Consider the following 22,006-nt stretch of genomic DNA (forward strand, 5'->3'; position numbering starts at 1 on the left):
ACACAGAGAGACACAAACACAAACATGCATGTGCGCACGCACACACAGAAAAAGAGAACGGGGAAATGCATGCACATAGTCCAGATGGCCATGAAAACCTTGACCTCTCAAGAGCACACAGCAAGCTATTCTAAAGCATGCCAACTGGCTGCTTTATTTCCTCCATTGTCTGTAATTAATTAAAAATAATCTTACAGTCACTTTGGTTTTTAAAAGTTACAGGGCCCTAAGTAGATAATAAAAAACAATGACACAATGTATATTTCCCCTCTGCCCCACCTAGTCCTTAGTAATTGAAATATGTTGTTCCTTTTAATCCAGCAAACCTGGTGGTGGCATACCCTAGCTATTGAAAACAAATTAGCATGTGTGTATACCCCAGTAATAGGAAAATACGTATTCCAAAGTTCAAGTTTCAGAAAGAAACATTAGCTGGAAGATTTTTATCGCCAGACTGTCGTCAGCTGGAAAAATTAAATATTTATTCCAAGCAACTCTACCTTGTGACCTGGATAAAACAAAGTTTAAATTTATCCATGCAAATTAAAGCAAGCAATGATGCAATTGAAGAAACTCCTAATTGGAATTGCTCTCCAGTGGAAAAAGTGCAAAGAGAGACAAAGAAGGAAGGTCATCTCCTCTTCTGGCATGGTTCAAACCACTGACAAGCAAGGCCAAGTTTGAGCTCGGCTGAAATGAAAAGTATTTTCTAAACATGAAGTCTACCATCTTAGTATCTAAATGTGCAAATGGCTAAGACGTGAGTTATCAAGAGAAAACTTGGGTGTTGGGGTGAGTCTGTCTACCCAGTCTTTCTCATAAGCCATGCTATGACCTGAGTATTCCATGGGCTTCTGGGCTCTTCATGAATAATCAAGGGCCGGCAGCACTTGGGCTGTTCCTTAGGAGGAAGGAAGATATAAGATAAAGCTGGCCCTGGATCCTTCTTCCAGGCCACCTTTTTGGTTCCCACAGCCGCAAAGAGGGTGGCAATGAATATTCCTTACATTTAAGACCTTGGAGGGCCAACTGCTATATTCTAATCTAGTGCCAGTCAGTGAGTCCTGTCAAGAAATTGTTCATGTGTCTAGTAGTCTGTCACTAGCTGAGATGTTCTTATCCTTCGAATACATGACCGGCAGCACCCTGAGCAGCTAGAACACTGCAGCACACTTGGGAAAGACTGCTGTTCTGGTGACATAGCTCACTCCACCCTCACAGTCATGTGATGGCATGTGGAAGATATGATCCCGGACACAGAGACAAAGCAACACGCATCTGTGTGCTACACCAACTGCACGGGGCACCTTGAGACTATCAACAGGGAAACAAGAGGGAAAGAATGATGTGGGAGTCCTTCTGTGCATGTGATGCTTTTATTGGTTAATGAATAAAGCTGAGTTGGCCTATGGCAGGGCAAAATAGAGCATTCTAGAAGAGATATAGAGAGAGATTGGGCAGAGTCAAAGAGATGCCATGTAGCCACCTAAAAAGTAAGAAGTAACAAACAAACCATGAGCCTCATGGTAAAATATAAAATAATAAAAATGGGTTAATTTAAGATGTAATAGTTAATTAAAAACTTGAGCTAATAGGCCAAACAGTGTTATAATTAATATAGTTTCTGTGTGATTATTCTGATCTAGGTGACTAGGAAACAAAAGAACAGTCTCAGGTTACAAAAGAAAATACAAGAAAAGCTCCAGGGAAAAAACAAAAATTAAGTGATTGCTGCATGGTTTGTGAGCCGGGAGGTGCTATGAGCTGGCTAGGCAAGTGTTAGGAGAAGTGGAAGGGAGGGAAGCCTGCCTGCAAGCCAACCCGGCAGCTTTCACACGACATCTGTTTCCCTTGGGGCAGCAACTGGCTAAGTTCCACTGCTGTGCTTATCACTCCAAGCGTCAAATACGAGACGACACACCCTCCCTCCACCGCGAGTTACTGTGAATACCCCTTCCATCCTTAATTACTGGAAATATTTTTGTCTGTGTGAAAGCCCTCAAGAGTTTCAATTCAAGGAGCAGCCATCACCACTCACCACTGCACACCATGCCCCCTCAGCTAGGGACTGTGCAGCCCCAGAGTGACTTCCAACCAGCTCTTGTTGGAGATACCCTGATTGTGGATCATGATTCTCTGACAGTGGTGGTGATGTCAAACTACTTTTACTATTTTGTGCTTCTGCTCTTGAGTCAGTATTAGTAACAGCAGGTGTGGCAAGCTCCCAACTTTCCCTAGCTTTCTACCTAGTGAAGTAAACACGTAGTTTTGAGGGAAGTAGTTACAGGCTCTGTGTTGAAGGCTTGGTCACTGGCAAGTGAACACAATCAGCCAGAGGTGACTAGGACATAAAGATTCTGACTTCACTGACAGATTGCAAACCTGGTGGCAGCACTTGAGATGCGCTGGGATATGACACCTGGCTGAAGGAAGCAGGTGGCTGGAGTGTGTGCTTTGAAGGGTGTCTTGTCCCTGGCCCCTTTCCATCTCTGTTTTCTGGCCACCCTGAGTGAGTAGCCTCCTTTGCCATTCCCTCCAACCACAAGGACACTCTGCCTCATGGCATGGGGCCAGCCACCCTTTGACTAAAGCCCACAGAACAGGAAGGAGAATGCATCTTTTCTCCCTCCTACTTCTATCAGGAAACTTGCCACAGTGTAGAAAAGTTCCTTACACATATCTCAGGGCTCAAGGTAACACAAAAGCATTTCATCCAAAAACACTATGTTGGCCAAAAGTATTTTAGGATAGAGGGAGTTTTCTGAATCCCTTCTAAAGGGCTGGGTACCACTAGGTCAAAGAACTGTTTGAGTGCGGATGGGTGAGCCCCAGAAAGTCTCTCACAGCATTTCCCTCAAACCATGAGACCTGTGGCTGTCACAAAAGGAAGCAAAATCCTCTGTAAGGCTTCCAAAGTTCTGTTTTTAAAAACAATAAAAGTCCTACTTGATTTGTCAGCTTATAGATCATAACAAATTATTTTTGATAATGTACTCTAATTTTTGGCACATAGCTAAGGGACAAAGAACTGAATGACAATCCTAGACATTAAAAATCCCACAAACTCCTACTCCCATCTGTCTATTAATATGCAAAGAGTTTCTTAATCTTGGTGTCTATTAAAGCAGCAAAAATTCACTGCCATTTTTGCAGCTGGAGATGCTACTCATTATCATGATGAATCTAACTGCAACAAGGTCATCTCATTCATATACAAATAGTATCCTACATTTATGCTAATATTTTAGAAATATCACTGTTATACTATTTATAATAATGGCACAAAGAAACTTTCGGCACTAAAGTTTATGGTCATCATAACATTCACTTTAGACACATATTGTGATAGTTAGATACAAAGTAATCAATAAAATACAGAGATAAAAATTAGTTCAATGCAATTTAATTATTTTGTGGAAACTAAAGTAAGAAATACAAAGTATAAGAGGAAATGGAACGTTACACTTTTGAACTATTCAAAAGCACCTTGATTATGTACTTAATCAAAAATATGGTAACAGCAAGCACACGTCTGTGGTAGCAGATTCAACAGAACCCTTCAGAGTGCTACAGAACTTCCATTTTTAAGTCAGCATTCATAGGAGAGGAGGAGTGGATTGGGGTGGATAGAAGGAAGGTGGTGGTAGGGAACAAGAAGATAGGAGGGAGGGGAAACTGTGGTCAGCATGTAAAATATATGAAAAAACAGTAAGTCAGCACTCATCATAAACCAGACCTTTGTCATCTCTTACGGTGACTAAGCACTAAGGCCCCAGTACTGCCAGCGAGGGGAATGCACACGGGTTAGGAGGCCCACTCTGAGTGCAAGTGGTCTTTGCCCTGGCCCACGTGCTCCTCTGTGTAGGCTGTGAGCAGGAACATCCAAGCTGAACTGTAGGTGGCCCTCCTGACAAAGCCTCAGCAACCAGGGACAGGGAAGGGGCACAGGCTAAGGAGACCTTTGGGAAAAGACAATAAAGCAAAGGTTTCCGATAGCCAGGGCCACAGGAGTGCTGGGAAGCAGGGCAGGCTTAATGAAGCTTTAATCACAAAGAGATTTATATCAGATTCTAGTTATATAAAGTGTTTATTTCATGGAATGTAATCTGATATTTGGTAACAAAAGCATTTCTGAGACAAAGGAAAAGAAAGGCTTCACAGGCATGAGAAATCTGAGATTCTATACTTTTTAGAAACAAAGCAAAATATAGTGTACTGGGGGCAGAGAGGGCAGAGAGAGTGAACTCTTGCTGTAGTTAGATTACCTAGTTATGGAGGACCTGAAGAGAGAACACAGGGACCTTCTTATGGTCACAAAATCAGATGCCACCATCCCTAGCAGACAAGTTTCTCCTGTGAGTCTTGTTTTAGTTTTTGAGAAAGGGTCTCACTGTAACCCTGGCTGGCCTGGAACTCACTATTCAGACCAGGCTGAACTCCAAGTTGCAGAAATCTGTTCACCTCTGACTCCTGTGAGTTCTAAAGGTCATACTTCTAATTACACCATACATCACTGTATCAGCATGCCATTAACTAGAATTCAGATGGCTGAAGCCAGGGGCACTCACACACTGTCAGTCTGACCCAGTGCTCATGCACAGTGTAAGTAGGTCGAACAGGACTAAGGGTCACATCGTCTCTGTTATTTTTAAAACTTCTAATTCAGGCATGGTGGTGAATGTTTGTAATCCCAGTACTTGGGAGGCTGAGGCAGGAGGATTCAGACTTCAAAACCAGCGTAGGTTGCATACCAAGAGCCTATGAATCCAACCAACCAACTAAAATCTTATTACCAAATTAAGAGACCCCACAATGCTCAGGGAAGAAATAGGACTGCAGAAGGCATGCACCCCGGTCTGCAAACTCCGATTGGTACTAATTATTACAGAATCATGGGCATGAAGTAAAGGGTATTTTAAAATTCTTTAAAGGTATCAAAACATAAGAATACTACTACTTTCTAAGTCTTGATGGTTTGGGGGTCAGGGTAAACAAGTATATATTAGTGAGTTATATAAAAAAGCACAATTTTCACTATGGTGATACCATTTACACTACTCTGCCACAATATCTTGATTTCCACCTCTGTTGATGCCCAGCACTTACACCTCCTGACTCTTCCTGCTGCCTAGGAGAGGCAGTCCTTCCACAGTCAGCACCTCAAGAACAGTCACATGCTGCTGACGTCACAAACTCACATTAATAATCTACAATGTCAGCAGGGTCACCCCCAAATACTGCAGCTCTCTGCCCATGCTTCAGTCAGTCATGTCTACAGACAAGTTTCAAAACACCCTATGGGGCTCTACCAAGCCACACAGTTGTATTTGTTTTATTTATTTATGATTTGCTGGAGTGTTTATTTGCACACATAGCACTGCACCTAAAAATAAAGGCACAGTCTTGTTCTCAAGAGAACAAAGACAGGCTTGATCCAACACGACACCATCTTCTAACTCGGGAAGGTAAGCTCTAATGTAGACAGTAACTTCTAAAGACAGTCACATTACTGATGGTTATCTCTGCGAACATTTACCACAAATGACACCTGACATCTGCTGAGACAAGAGATACAGAAAAGCTGCAACTTTCATAACGCTCAGGAAGAAGAATGCCATATGACGTCAGTCTTAAGGCAGATGCGGTACTGGTTCTAAAGGAGCAAGACCAGCCTTATTCAAACCATGGGTTCTGATTTATCAGCAAGTTATGAAATCAGTTCAATGAGTTGAAATCAGTATTGCTTTAATATTAAAAAAATCACTGTGGTAATGATAATTATTCTCCTGTGAAATTGGTTTTCATTTTAGGAGCACATGCAGACTCACAGCTACATGTTACATGACAAGATAAACACATCATTTGAAGGTCTGAAAAATACTGACTTTGCAGAAAACAAATGTTTGTCTTGAATCCTCAGTTATAAAGAGAGTATTAAAGTTAGTAACAAATGACTTGTATTAGTCCACAGCTCACTGGGTGTATAATCACCATCTTCTTTGAATGCATTATTTGCCATATGTTTCCTGTCTTGGATCCTAATATGACTGAAGGAAATTTGAAGCACACACCAACTCTCGGTTGGTATTACTGCTAACACAGGGACTACTATGCATTGAGCACTGTGCTGATCTAGAAAATATCTAGACATTATACCGACAACCTATCTTTGTGCACATCTCTAAAGCATGAACTAGTGACTGGATTTGATGCAGGAGGCAGCATGGCACAGGGGCGAACACCTGACCAGTCTCACAGTATGGAGTGGCAGGACTGAGATCAAACTCCAGCTTCCCAAAGCTCAACTGGATCATTCTCTGTGAAGAATTCAGAAGACTAGTTTAAACTGGATTTTTCTGGGATGAGCTCCTTGGAAGTGGCACTGAGGAAGTTTCTGTTGACGGTGCCCAATCTCAGAGCAAAGGAACACTAGGAGAACTTGGAGGTAGGCAGAGTGGCTGAACACCCTAATGCAGCATTCACTCAGGCTGAATCCTTGGCACCTTGAGATCCATGTTTCAATTATCATCATTCTTCATGGTCGAAGATCACACCAGAAGAGACCACTAGACTAGCATCAGGTGGCAGAACTCATCAGTAAGAGGAAATTCTGCCACTGTCCTTCCTCACCCAGATTAGCCCACCCCACCCCATGCCCTGACAATGCAGCAGAGACACAATCCGTAATCCACCACACAACACTGACAGAGCCAGAGACAGAAGACGGCTCTGCAGAGCTCCAAGCAAAGTAAGAATTTATGCAGTGGCTCTGTTCTTGGAGAGAACCTCTAAGGTGATGTATAGAGAAATACAGATTCGACATGCTGCAAAAGAAAAGTATTTTCTTATCTGAAAGTCACATTAAAAGCCCCTTTAAATAGTATGAAAAGAAATCCAGATTCTTCCAGAAAAACCTAGTGGAAGGCTAAATTTCTTACTCTCATGGGTATTCTGACAACAGGTCGGCCACACTCCCATGTTATTTTTTCAAGATCCCCTTCCTAAGGATACACAATCAAACTCAACTCAGAGAGGAGACAGAAGCTGACTCACCATCCCAATGCATTTTCTGAGGATGCTCCAGATGCTGAAATCGTTTCTGGAGAACATGGGTGAAGGCAGGCTTGTTCTGGAAAATATAGAAATGATTCATTTTAATGCCGACGACAGTGGAAAGAAAAGCATGCTGTCACTGCAAGTACAAGCATGCAAGTACAGGCATGCAGTGCAAAAAGTACACTGTCACAGACAGAGCAAATCAGGGTCATACACTGATTCACTGCTGGTCTGACCCCTGGTAAGTTCTGAGCAGATCAACAGGCCCTCTGTATTCAGCACTGCAGTGAATGCCATGCCCTTAGCTTTCCTGGTCCTTGGGACAAGGCCAGATCACCTCCCCTCTAAAGAACCCCCATATGTTCTTTCATGTGCTGGCATATCTGTTTCTGTTACCTGACTCAAACCCTACCAGCTATACTTACTGTGATCCAACAAACCACCATATTCTAACTACAGGACACAAAATGCTATCCTAAAGCTCCTTAGAAAATTAATGGAGAAATGCAAATAAATGATCAAAATGGAAAGGGAAGCTGATATAGGATTCCCCTCTGTATGCTGTGAATATCATTGGTTAATAAGGAACTGCTTTGGGCCTAGAGCAGAGCTATAGGGGAACAGAGCTGGGCGGAGAAAACTAAGCTGAATACTGGGAGAAAGAAGGGCAGAGTCAGAGAGAAGCCATGGAGCTGCTGCCGGAGACAGACACACACTGAAACTTTGCTGGTAGGCCACGACCTCGTGGTGATACACAGATTAATGGAAATGGGTTAAATTAATATGTAAGAGTTAGCCAATAAGAAGCTAGAGCTAATGGGCCAAACAGTGTTTTTAAATAATATAGTTTCCGTCTGATTATTTCAGGGCTGAGCAGCTGGGAACCAACAAGCAGTCCCTCCAACAGAAAGCTAAAGCTCTGTATCATACATTCAAACCTTGCCCAGGCACTGACATGGAAAGAAACTGAGAAACCTCATCTACTGGAAGACATCAATAGAGGAGCAGTTTCAAGGCCTCTGCAGAGCTCCGGGAGCAGCAAGATGGACAGTGCTGTCCATAGCAGGGTCTCCAGCTTGGATTTCAGGCATTCAGAAGCCAGGCCTGGTAGGCAGGGGTCCAAACCCACCCACACAGATTAGAAGAGCAGTCCTATGGTAAGGGAGGACAGGGTCTGCCAGTAAGGAGTGTCAGCTTCCTAGCTGCTTTCTAAGAGATATTCGCACATAACAATCAAAGAAGGTACTGTAACACATGCGCATAGTCCTTGCATGGAGACAGTGAGGCCAAAGGATAACGAACAGAGAGGGAATTGTGTCTCTATAAACACAGCAAGGGGCAGGAGAGAAAGAGCAGTAGAGCACTGGCTACTCTTCCAGAGGACCTGTGTTCCATTCCCAGCACACACATGGTGGCTCACAACCATCCATGACTCCCGTTCTAAGGAATCTGCACTCTCTTCTGGTCTCTGCAGGTGCCAGGCATGCATATGGTGCACTGACATGCATACAAGCAAAACACTTATGCATAGAAAATAAATTTAAAAAGAAAACCACAGCTACCAACAAAACCATTATCGTCTAAAGAGCCCCTACATCAATTTGAACTGTAATTGGATTTTCAGTTTTGAAGCAAATATCACTTCAAAACCTTTATGGTGAAATTCTTCTAGATCTTTCTTGTCAGGAACACGTGCTACCCATTTGCCAGAGTCATCAATCGGTCAATATGCTAAAGCAGGGGCCACAGCCAGTATTTAAACTATATCCCCCAGTCTCCAAGTCTACCAGTCTCTGACATGGACAGCACATCCCAGGAGCACAGATCCCTAATACTGTCTCCCACAAGAATTCACAATATGGTGTTAGCCATGTACATAAGCAATGTCTTCCCTCTCCTGTCCATGAAGCAGGTTATTTGAAATGTAGTTAAGGCCTTGTCAATTGCAATCCTGAGGTATGCTTCATACACAGACTGAGGGAGGGTAGGGATCACTCCCAACAAGTGCTTACATTAAATGTATAGGCATATCCTACTGTTCTGGCTGAAGACTAGACAGAGGCAACACAGACAACAAATGCCTTGGAGATATGTGTTTGTGACAGGTTTGTTATGTAGCCAAGACTGGCTTCAAACTCCATGTACAGGATCCTGGCTAGCCTTGAACTTTCAATCTTTCTGCCTCTGTAGTACTGGGATTACAAGTATATACCACCACCTGGCTGTCAGATGCATTTTTTAAAAACAGAATATAAAGACCTCAATCTTGGTAATAACCATTTAGAAATTGCCACAGTCTTGCCACCAGGAGTCCCACTTGGAATATCCTCTACTTACAAAAATGTACTAATTACTTATTTACAAGAAATCCAAATCATTAGCAATGATATCTAATCCAAACAAAACTAGAAAACAGAGGTGGAAGGAATTATGAATGGTGAACACTTATACAGACTGTTGCTTTCTTAAGTGGGTCATGTAGAACCAGGTGCAAACCTTATTTCTGCCCACACTGTGTTATCAACTGGCCAGAAACTCTGAGAGGAATTCTGGCCTACTGGAATAGATGCTGTGCAGAAGTCTTGCACCAACAATGATCTCAAAGCTGCTGACCATGATCTAAGGCTGCAGAGCTGCCAGGAGGACAGGTGCAATGGCAGAATGTGCAAGGAGGCACACAGCCAAAACAGCTCCAAGAGGCACACAAACTGGGATCCAGATCTAGAGCCATTTCAACAGTCTTTAACATTGCTATGTAGGACTAACCAGATCCCAAGAAAACTGTCTAGAAAACATGTCTACCCAGTAGCAAAGGAAATAAGCGTTCTAAAAGAACACCGGAAGTAGGAAGTGAGAGGAGCAGCACAGAAGAGGTCTGGGAGTATAGCATGTGGAGTGACAGGTATAAAACCACCCTTGCAAAACCCCTACTATCCCCCACCCTCCCTGACCTGTCTCTTATACCCTCTTCCACAGCACTGATCATGTGACACCTGAATAATCTGTCTATCCGTGACTTTGACCCAATCAGGATGGAAGGTCCCAGGAGTCTGGGTTTCAATCCACTGCCACGGTAGATGCCTAAAATGGTTCCCAGCACACTAGAAGTGTTTGCTGAATAAACTCTGGATTGTTTAAGTCTGCTAGTAGACATTTTCTCTTCCAGAAAATGTTTGGCTTTCTGTGTACCCAAGGCAATAGGAATTAACTACAGGTGCAAGCAGAAATTGGGGCAGTTGACCTGAAGGGGAGGGAGTCTGTCCATCTGAGGAAATTGGGGCAGTTGACCTGAAGGGGAGGGAGTCTGTCCATCTGAGGAAAGGGGGGCAGTTGACCTGAAGGGGAGGGAGTCTGTCCATCTGAGGAAAGGTTTCTGGCAGAGGCTGCATAAGGCATGACCAGGAGTGCTGGGCAGGCTGCAAGAGACCAAGACTGACCTCACAGAGTGACCTGCCCAATGCCAATGATGCCAAGGGTATGCAGCCATCCCTGCTAGATGAACACAGAGAGAACAGTATGCATAATTTCAAATATAGCAAGACCCAGGCTAATCAAGTAAAAAGGAAAGAAGCAAACTAATTTTAGTCATTATTGGGAGGAGGGGGACTATGAAATGCTCCCGAAATCTCTTCTGCCAAACATCTGGTTCCCAGCCAGCAACTTCTTATTGTGGATATTGAGGAGGAAGAGCTGTCTGCTGGAAGAAGAAGGCAGTGGGACATGCTTTCGAAGGCAAAGGCAGTCCTGTTCCGAGTCTCCTACCACCAGGGGAACCGAGAACCACAGACTGAGTCCTATGAAACTAAGAACCAAATAAACCTTCCCTCAAGTTTTATGTAAAACTTTTTAAGATTTATTCATTGAGAATATTATACACATATACAATGTATTTTGATCATCTCCTCTGGGAATACCCCCAGCATGCTCTCCCTTCCAACTTTATGCCCACCTCCAAATAATTCCAAGTCCAAAAGCAGTGCTACCCAAACATATATGAGTCTAAGTCACCTATGGGAAGGAGGTCAAGCAAATAGAAGCCATACCCGTGCAGAAAACTGACTCTCCCTCCCTTAGCACATCAGCTGCCAATAGCTGTCCAGCTATGGGTGAGGCTGTGGTGAGCCTCCCTCCACCTGTGCATGAATGCCAAGTATCTTGACCTTCTGAGATCTTGCCAGGGATTCTGCCATTGCAATGAGCAAGTTAACACTGTAAGAAAGTGCTACAACTAAACATCATTTTTCCATGCACACAATTTACACAGTGTCTTTAAATGCAGGCACTTTACACTCATAGAACATCAACTCCGCTGAGCCCCAAGTCAAATGTAGCTAGAAGAACGCAAGGCTGTACAGTGGGAAATGCCTGCTGCTTCCTTGCAGCATACACTAGTGAAAACGGAATGCCTTAGCCGCACGAGCCACATTCAACAGTGCTAAAGCCACCAGGGCACAGCAGCTGTCATATCAGTGGTCACTTCTTAGGATTGTGCTGGAAGACAAACTACTCAAGAGTCCAAATTCAAGGAGAACAAAAAACCAGCTCACAACCTGCTCAAGAAAATGCTCCAATCTCCAGTGCCAAAGAGCAGAGGGAAGAAGAGCAAAGAAAGGATGGAGGTAGATTAAGTTAAAAATATTTGTATTGAGAAGAACTTCCGTATTTTAAACTTTCTATTAGGAGACAAGGAAAAAAATAGAGTAGTCCCTGTGATACTGGGTAGTGGTGTTAGCTCAAGGCAGGAGTCAGAAGGGCTCAGCAGTGAGCACAGACAGGCTATTCTCCTCCCTGAGTCCATCTGAGGGTTATTATCCCACAGTCTAAGAAGAAAACACCCTGTACCAGGGGCGACAGTGTTCTGCCTGGCTCAGTTCTGGACCATACAGATGACATTACGAGCGCCCGCACAACAACACAGTATGTGGATTCTGAATGAGAAGTCACCTCACTTGAATTATCTTTGTAATGGTATTGTCAATACTTGTCCCACCATAGCCCTCCTGCTCAACACTCTTCAGACAGAGTTCAAATTGAACCAAATGAGTTCCAACTAAGTAACTAGCTTCACAAATCCCTGCAGGAAAAACTGGGCTAGGGTCTGCAAACCACCTCCTACCTTTGACCCATACTCGGACAGCTAAAACCCTAAGAGAAACTCCACACACCAGGCCTTGAAAATTCACAAAACTCAGAGATTCATCTATTTGCAGACACCCCCCACTGGCCTCCTGTTTGTGTCCAATAGGCCACCATGTTAAGTACACAGCACCATCAAGACGATAATAATGATGATAAAGCAAGACAGGCAAAACTAAGCTTTGACCAGAACAGAGGCACTGGGAGTGCCCTCCATTCAAGTCCATCCCCTAATTCTCAGGGGGCAATAAACACACCCATGTCAAATGGCAGCGCACTCAGTCAGAGTTTTTTTTTTCAATAGAGTATATGAGCAGACACCTGGGACAGCACTCTTGCCACTGGTTCACTAGGAGTTTTAGCAAATCTCCCAATTCAAGAGTACATTGCTGTACAATTCATCTTATTTGGCCAAGCCAGAAATAGTTTGATCCATACACAGATGAAGCCAAAGTCAAGACAGTGGTCCAGGATATTAAACAGAGAAGACAGAAAGAGAAAACCAGTCACAGAAGAAATTCGAGGAAAAGAACGCTAGAGACAATTAAGGGAAGGGTCAACCTTGGACAGTGTCTATTGATGTGGTTGATGTTCTACACTCAGGGAAGTACTGGGGTAGTTGGGCACCCTGCACACCAGCCTAGCAGAGGAAAATGACATCTCAGACACAGTACAAATCTAGTCCCTTCGGGATGCTGCAAACATTCCTGATTAAAAAGAAAGAAATAAAAAACCAGAAACAAACAAAATCAGTGACTTAGTTCCTGATGTACAAGTCCTAATTCAAAGAATAAAATGCCATGAAAAGACCAAGACAAACTTGTGTTCTTACCAAACTACCAATCCCAGAATAATGGCACCAAATGACAAAGATCTAGAAAAAAATTAAAGGTTAAAGAATTCAAAATAGTAAGTATGTTCAAAGAAATGAATTAGAATACAAACACAAATTAAATATTAAAATCAACACAGGATATGAAAATGAGACTAGAAATATTTATGAAAACCAAAATGAAGGAAATGATAGATTCAATAAATCAAATAGCTCAACAGAAAGTCATACCAACAAAATAGAAAAGGAAGAAAGATAAGGTGGAACATTTGGAGGGGTATACTGGGAATCAAAGGTTTATTTGGGGATCATAGCAAGGGTGTTGGGGAACAATGGGTTATTTGACGGGCTAAGCAAAACTAAGGATTTATGAAGAAGTCTTAGAGAAATCACTAGTTTATAAGCCAATTAAAACCCTAATTTAAACAAAAGGAGTTTAAACAAAAGTACAGCCTCAGGAGTGAGCAATTTTGCTCCCAGAAGACAAGGATTAGTACATGAAAATCTCACTCTGGGTATGGGTTACCTTTGTACAAGACACTGTTCAGGGAGGTCCCAGAGCCACCCAGGCTATGGCCACTGCTCTTAGTTGCTCACTAACACTGTTTGGTAAGACCCTATTGTTGAAGACACAACACATTTTTTTGGTTTCAGGATACAGAAAAATCAATCATAAGTCCACCAGGAAACCTCCTTCTGTTGACTAGTTTCACTGGGCTAGAAGGCACTACACAGGCTGCTGGGTGAGAAAATACAGACACCAGGTCTTACCTAGCACTGGATTCTGCACCTTATCATACAGACCTGCCAGGCAAGGCACAATAGTGGCATGACTGTTCCATGGTAATCACCCACTTTCTGACTGAACCTGAGGCGAGCTACAAAGGGTAGAGCTTGTATCTTATACTGCAATCCTAGTCAAAAGCCCATGGTTGAGGAGTCGCAAGGCCTAAAACAGAACCTACTGTAGCTTTTCTGTTAAATGTCCCCATTGTCAAACTGCATTCTAAATATTTACCTTTGAACCCACTTATGCTACTCTCTACTTGGGCCATCCGTTTTGACATAACTGCCCACATGCTGAGAATAAGGGACGGAATGCTTAGCCATAAATAGAACATCTGTATTAGCCTTGTTGACCCCGAGGTTCAGTCAACACACAGATGAGGGGACAGAAAGAACACTGACAAGGAGCGCTGTGGATGGCTATCTCCTACACATGATATGACCATGCCACACATGAGCTTACAACAGCTATAGTCACCTACAAAATCATGACAACCAAAATTCCAGCATGGGGTGGGGGAAGGACCCATATGGTCCCATCCCTGCCAAGAAGTCATGGGTACCAGTCACCTGGGAAAGGGAGACCCACTTATCCTTGGAGATGTGATCACCTATAGGTTGCCCATACCCCCAGTAGTTGACCCCATACCAGGCACATATGAGCAACAATAATTGGACCCAATGGGGAATTTATATAAAGTGTAAGGGGGCACAATAAGTTGGTAGGGAGTTGTACTAAGGGCTATGGTAGAATGAGAATGGCTTCCATAGGTTGCTATGTTTGAATGCTCGGTCCGCCATTGGTGGAACTAATTGGGAAATTGGGAAGGACGAGGATGTGTAACTTTGTTAGACAAGGTGTGTCACTGGATGCTCCTTTCATTCTCAGTGTGTCTCTCTCTGCCTACTTGCAGATCAAGATGTGAGCTCTTAGCTCTTCCTGTTTCTGTGTTTTTGCTTTGTCATCATATTCTCTAACCCTCTGAAACTGTAAGCCTAAATGTAATACTTTCTTTTATAATCTGCCTTAATAATGGTGTCTTAGCACAGCAACAGAAAAGTGACCAAGATAGAGCATCCTAGATAAAAAGAGGGGAGTAGGGATAGACACCAGGACACACTATATACATGTATACACCTTCAAAGATTATAAATAATACTTTTTTATTAAAAATTTCCACCTCCTCCCATGTCCCTCCTTTTCCCCCCATTCCCCCTCCCTCTCCAGTCCTAAGAGCAGTCAGGGTTCCCTGACCTGTGGGAAGTCCAAGGTTCTCCCCCCTCCATCCAGGTCTAGAAAGGTGAGCATCCAAACAGACTAGGCTCCCACAAAGCCAGTACATGCAGTAGAATCAAAACCCAGTGCCATTGTCCTTGGCTTCGCACTTGGCTTCTCAGTCAGCCACGTTCAGAGAGTCCGGTTTGATCACATGCTCCATCAGTCCCAGTCCATCTGGCCTTGGTGAGCTCCCATTAGATCAGCCCCACCATCTCAGTGGGTGGGCACACCCCCAGCGGTCCTGACTTCCTTGCTCATGTTCTCCCTCCTTCTGCTCCTCATTTGGACCTTGGGAGCTCAGTCCAGTGCTCCAATGTGGGTCTCTGTCTCTATCTCCATCCATCACCAGATGAAGGTTCTATGTGAGTGAGGTAACCCAGACCCAAAAAAGATGAATATGGTATGTATTCACTCATAAGTGGATTCTAGCCATAAATAAGGGACATTGAGTCTACTATTCGTGATCCTAGAGAAGCTAAATAAGAAGGTGAACCCAAAGAAAATCATATAGTTATCCTCCTGGATATTGGAAGTAGACAAGATTGCCAGGCAAAAATTGGGAGCTTGGAGGTGAGGGTGGGGTAGGGGTAAGGGGAAATGGGGAGAGCTTGGGGGAATCGGACAGATGGGATGGAGGAGGGTGGATATGGGAGCAGGGAAGTATATATCTTAATTAAGGGAGCTATTTTAGGGTTGACAAGAGATTTGACTCTAGAGGGGTTCCCAGGTGTCCAAGAAGATGTCCCCAGCTTGTTCCTTGGGCAGCTGAGGAGAGGGCACCTGAACTGGCCCTATCCTATAGCCACACTGATGAATAAATAATATTTTTTTTAAAAAGAAGAAAAAGAAGCCACAGTAACGAAGGAGCATGTCCTGGCATAAAAACAGACATGAACATCAATGGGACAGATCTAGATCTGAGGAATGGAGAGTATTCTCTTGATTAATGGTTGATGTGGGAGGGCTCAGCCAATTTTGGGTGATGCCATACCTGGGCAGGTGATTCTAGATGGTATAGAAAAGCAGGTTGAGCAAGCTACAAGGGGCAAACCAGTAGGCGGTGTAGTATTCTTTCTGCTACAGTTCTGCCTCTAGGTTCATGCCTTAACTTCCAACAGTGACAGACTGTGACCTGAGAGCTCTAAAATGAAATAAGCCCTTTCCTCCCCAAGTTGCTGTTGGTAATGTGTTTATCCCAGCAGCAGAAACTCTAGCAAAGACAGCCTCAGTAAGGGTAGGTACTGCTAACCAAACTTTTGCTGTAATGACACAGAAGCAAACCCCATATGTAGTCAAACCTATTTTTAAATATGGTATGGTCAAGGGCTGATGAAATGGTTGAACATGTAAAGATATTTGCTAACAAGCCTGTCAACAAGAATTGATCCTCTAGAGAGTCACACGATAGGAGGAGTGAACAGACTCTCCCATGTTGTCTTCTGATCTTCCCACACATGCTAAGGCACACAAGCACCCATATGTGCATGCATGTATACACACACACACACACACACACACACACACACACACACACACACACACACACACAGATACTCTTTTGTAAAAAGAGACACATTTAGTGTAATTAAAATGTGATCAAATAAGTGTTTATGTACAATATTTCATCAAAAATGTAAAACATTTTTTTCTGGGCCACATATGTAAAAGAATTGTTGACATAAAGTAGATACTGATGGCATAATTTCCTGAAAACCCATCTCATTTTCTAGCCTGAGGTATTGAGTTGCGTGAACTACTTAGCGATTTCAGTTTTAGATGATGATCTAGCAAAGTGGTTCTTTGCCAAATAAGCTTCTCTCACCAGGTACATGTCTGGGAGATGGCTCCTCGCCCAGGCTACTATTCTGTACCTAGATCTTGAGCTTAACCATGATGTCAGCAGCAGGATTTTAAAATTAGTTTCAAAGCTCGAATTCAGAACAGTAACTCCACATTCCACTTCTCATGATGCTGTATTTTCCTCTTCACCCATCCCTGCTGCTATTTTTGTAAAGATCTGCCAATCACTGAACTGTAGCTCTCCTGGAAAAAGAGCACATTTCCTCTGCCTCCTAATGCTACCAAAGTTTGACATAGGACAGGTACTCAGAGTTTAAAAATACACAAACCTATCTTTTAAGTTAGAAATGGATCCAGAGGGGCTGGAGAGATGGCTCAGAGGTTAAGAGCACTGCCTGCTCTTCCAAAGGTCCTGAGTTCAATTCCCAGCAACCACATGGTGGCTCACAACCATCTGTAATGGGGTCTGGTGCCCTCTTCTGGCCTGCAGGCATACACACAGACAGAATATTGTATACACAATAAATAAATATTAAAAAAAAAGAAATGGATCCAGAGAAAGAAAAAGAGTGAAAATAAGACATGCTTGCATAGCGAGTGCATTGAAAAGTACTCCTAAACCAGCCTTTTCAACATACTTTTGCTTCCACTGAACAAATGAACATTTTATGATATTAACTATTTTGTAGTATTCAAAATTTCAAGTAATCACATATTCATTTGGATACTCACAAAAGCAAAATACAATCCAATCCTTACTTCTGATTCAAGACCAAAGGAATGCAAAAAAATTCCAAAGAGATAACAAGAGAGATGACTTTTCAATTGCCTGCAGCTGTGACCAACATGTGTCTGTGGACCAGTGTGTTCACCGTATTGTTTTATAAACCGTGTATACACCTGTAAAAAACTGACATTTACCCTTTCTCAACTGTCAAAATTCTTTCTCTTGAAATCTAAACCAACACTGATTGTATCTTTAGTTTCTGTTCCCTACTGGTGTTTATGAAAGCTTCCAAATTAGAAAGTCATTAGAGATGAATGTATAAATATAAATTTGTAAGACAGAAGATTTTCAAATGATACTACAGAGCAAATTATAATAGTAATAAAGTCTTAATTCATTTATGCATCTAAAACAATAAATAAAACACAAAAACATCTCTTTATGGCTCATTTTGAGATATAGTTCACAAATGTTTTCTTCAAAAACAAGGGTAAAGGGGAAATGTTTGGGTAAGCCTTCTAAGCTCATCATCAGATAAAACCCACGGCTGGAAATTCTTGTTCAATTCCTCCTTTGTCCTGGCTAAGACCTAATGTGTCATTAGAATGCAACCCATTCTCTTCATCTGAAAGGACAGCAGTTTCAGCAATGAATTACTAATTCTTAGAACACACAAATGGGGTTAGAGAGATGACTCGGTTGTTAAAATGGCCACAGCACAAGCATGAGGACCCAGGTTCACATCCTCAGTACTCACGCAGAAGCTGGGTGTACCAGCATGTGGCTAATCCCAGCGGGGGTAGGTGGGGAGATGGAGACAGGCAGATCCCAGGAACTCTCTGGCTAGACAGCCTAACTGAAACAGTGAGCACCCGGTTTAGAGAGAGATCCTCTCTCAAAACTTATGATAGAGGGCTTAGGAGATGGCTTACTCAATCAAGTGCTTATTCTGTAACCACCATGGCTGAGTTCGGACCCTCAGCATCCACATGAAAACCATGCACAGAAGCACATATCTATAACCTCAGCTTGTGGGGGGGGGGAGGAAACAGGCAGGTTAAACCCTTGGAACTCATTGGGCAGCCAGCCCAGCTGAACTCATGAGTTCTGGGGTCAGGGACAACCCATATCTCAAAAACTGGGATGGAAAGCAGAAGAGGAAGACTTCTAGTGTTGGCCTCTGACCACACATATGCACATACCACACCATCATACACAGACATACATACAAACACAGCCATAAGGTGGGGAGTGACAGGAAGACTGCCTCCAAAAGCACACAACTCTTCTCCTCTCTACCCTGCCTTCCTCTTCCTCCTTTCTTCCCCTCATACACACTAATCGTTTTTAAATGATGCTGCACAGTTTCTTACTTAGACTAAATTTTATTACCTGCTGTTTCCATCAAGAACACAGCAGAGACTTAGTTTATGACTTCAGATAAACTTTGCACCAGGCTTTTCTATCAGTCAGAGCTCTAGGATACATAAACCAGTCCACAGTGCATTCTTCTACTGCCAACACAAAACCTGTTTGTTTACTGTGAGAAACTAAAATGTGACAGTGTGGGCAGCTTGTTCTCAATCAGAACACTGATGAATTGAACTAGAAATAAACACTGTCGGTAATCGTGAAGAGCACAAGGGCCGATGCTCCAAGTGTGTGTCAGTTCTTGAGAAGCACCCAATAAAGAGGAATTTAAGAAAAAAATTTAAAGTGGTATCATCAAAACGAAAAACTTCTACTTAAAAAAATTAAGAATTTGCATTATTATTAAGGAAACAAAAAGTCATGTTACCAAGTAAAATAGTTATGAAATATATTTGTGATGGTATTGGAAGCCACAGTCTATAAAGACTCAATGATACAAAATCACAGAAACAATTTAAAATAAACAAAACCTGCAAATACTTCACAAAGACAGGACATGGCTAATAAACACATGGCAAATAGTGTCACTAATGAAAAGCTACCAAAATCACAGAAAGGAAATGACTCACGGCTGTGACTACCAGACGCCAGGTAGGATGGGGCAGTGGGGGTTCTCATGCATGCTTACAGGACTACAAAATAGCACAACTATGGGAAACAGCATTGAACAGCTAGCTCCATGTAGCAAAACGTCATGTCTCCTATGATCAGACAATTCTATCCCTAAAGGTGGCAAGAATGGAAAACCAGACCACAAAAAGACGTCTGTAAAAGCAATCACAGCAACCTTCACCTAACTTCAAACTGAAACAATCTAAACATACCATCACAAAGAACAGAGGTAAGCAACAGTCATATTCCAATAGTGGCATAGCACTCCGCAATAAAAGGAAAAGATATAGACAGAGAGGATGGATGGAGATTCCCCCTAAAAACATCTGGTGAGTGGTCAAAACCAAATCTATAACATGCACTATGTAACTCCATCTGCCATCCTGTTCAAGAATAATCTGCAGCAACAGAAAAGGGAACAGCAGCTGTCTATGAAGGACATGGTGGTTTGAATGAAAATGGCTTCCACAGGTCTACAGGAAGTGGCACTATTAGAAGGTGTGGCCTTGTTGGAGTAGGTGTGCCTTTTGAGTTGACTTTGAGGTTTCCAGGGTCTCTCACTTTCTTCCTGCTGCCCTCTGATATGGATATAGAACTCTCAGCTACTTTTCCAGCACCTTGTCTGCCTGTGTGCTGCCATTCTTCCTGCCATGATGACAGTGGATCAAACCTCTGAACTGTAAGCTAGCTCCCAATTAAATGTTTTCCTTTATAAGAGTTGTTTATTTATAAACAATAAAACCCTAAGTCAGAGGGAATTAATGAAAGGCTGTTAGAGGAATGTTCTGTAGTAAGAAAGTATTCTACATCTTGATTGGCATGTTAGATGTATGTGAATAGCATTTGCCCCAAATCTCCAACATATGCCCTTTATTTTTACAATGGTTTGATAGTCTGTTTTGTGTTGCTAAGAACACAAGACCAAACCAGTAATAAAGACTTTTACTTGGTTCATGGTCTGGCAGCTAAGCAGGCCAAGACTAAGAGGTCAACATCTGGCAAGCGCCAGATAGTAGCACTGTAATATGGCAAAGGTACCAACTGTGTGAGAGATCTCTGAAACCTCACCAGACTTCTTTTTGCTGAGGTGGCAGTTAATAGCAAGGCCCACAACTGATCAAGGTGTGGAGAATTAGAGACTGTGGAATCTTCAGCCCTAAATGAAACATGTCACACATGGGTGGACATGGACACACACACACACACACACACACACACACACACACACACACACAGTTTCAAGAATCATCCCTGAAAGATAGGGAAGGAGATTGTAAGAGTCAGAAGCAGTGGATGACTACAAGGAAGCAGTGCTTTCCAGACACAGGCTCACATCCATCGGAATGACATATCTATGCTCAATCCAGGCAAAACCCCAGTGTGGAGGGGCCGCAGGCATGAAGTCCTGCCCCTAGCTGAAAAGCTGAAAGAAACTGAGGGAGAGGGAGAGTCAGTCTTCTCTGAGGGTGTGGTCTCTGCCAGGCCAACCACATTCCAATGAATGTCCCTTACCCTGAACCTATGGGTTTAAGAGCAAGGAAGATAGAAAGCTATGTAAATATAAAGGGATGGATCTGGGCGGAGTGAGAGGTATATGACAGAGTACAGGTTTTAAGATCTGTGAATTTCATTGTACATGCAAACCAAAACATAAACTACATACATTACTGAGGGCTCCAAAGGATTGATTTTCTTTTGATGGAGGTTATATGATTAACAAACCAGAGAAAATTAAAATTTTAAACTTCTTTCATTTAGCAAGTTAGTGATTTAATAACTATAAGCCAGTAACCATGTGTTAAAAGCACATTCTCAGGAGAAACACAGAACAGCATCCTTCTCTTGCAAGGTCTTTAATGTGCAGGTTGATGAGACAACTAGATTCTTAGAAAGTTTCTGTTTGGACCTCATATATTATACAGTCTTCAGAAACTCCACAACGCACACATGGGTTAAGGGTATGAAAAGGGTAAGTGTCTCTGTAAAACTATAAAAGGGACCAAACTAGGCCCTCAGTACGTGGGAGAAGGAGTGAAGTTTGGACTATCTGAGGGGCCGCTGGCAGCAGGACCAGGATCTATTTCTGGGGCATGAGCAAGCTTGTTGGAGGGCCTTGGTCCTTACCCAACTTAAGGTGCCAGACTTTGTTGAATCCCATCAGAGCCCTTACCTGTTGGGAGGAGTGGATGGGAGGTGGGCTGGGGGAAGGTGAGGTGGTGGGAGGAGGGGAAGGAAGCATAATTGTGGTTGGAATGTAAAATGAAATTTTAAAAAATTAAAAAAGAAAAGGTGTTTTAACTTGTGGATCCTTTTTTTTTTTTTTTTTTTTTTTTTTTTTTTTTTTTTT

General features: G+C 42.7%; 1 protein-coding gene across 3 annotated transcripts in view; it reads right to left on the reverse strand.

Annotated features, from left to right (window-relative positions):
* The window catches only part of Osbpl1a (oxysterol binding protein like 1A), a 196,079-nt gene that overhangs the window by 22,740 nt on the left and 151,333 nt on the right, over window positions 1–22,006 (reverse strand). For all 3 annotated transcript variants that reach the window (XM_005355774.3, XM_026783540.1, XM_005355775.3), the window contains one exon: window positions 7,054–7,129. In XM_005355774.3, coding sequence (XP_005355831.1) covers window positions 7,054–7,129 — 76 coding nt within the window. The remainder of the gene's footprint in view (window positions 1–7,053; window positions 7,130–22,006) is intronic.

Source organism: Microtus ochrogaster, chromosome 18, assembly GCF_000317375.1.
Source record: "Microtus ochrogaster isolate Prairie Vole_2 chromosome 18, MicOch1.0, whole genome shotgun sequence".
Lineage (NCBI taxonomy): Eukaryota > Metazoa > Chordata > Mammalia > Rodentia > Cricetidae > Microtus > Microtus ochrogaster.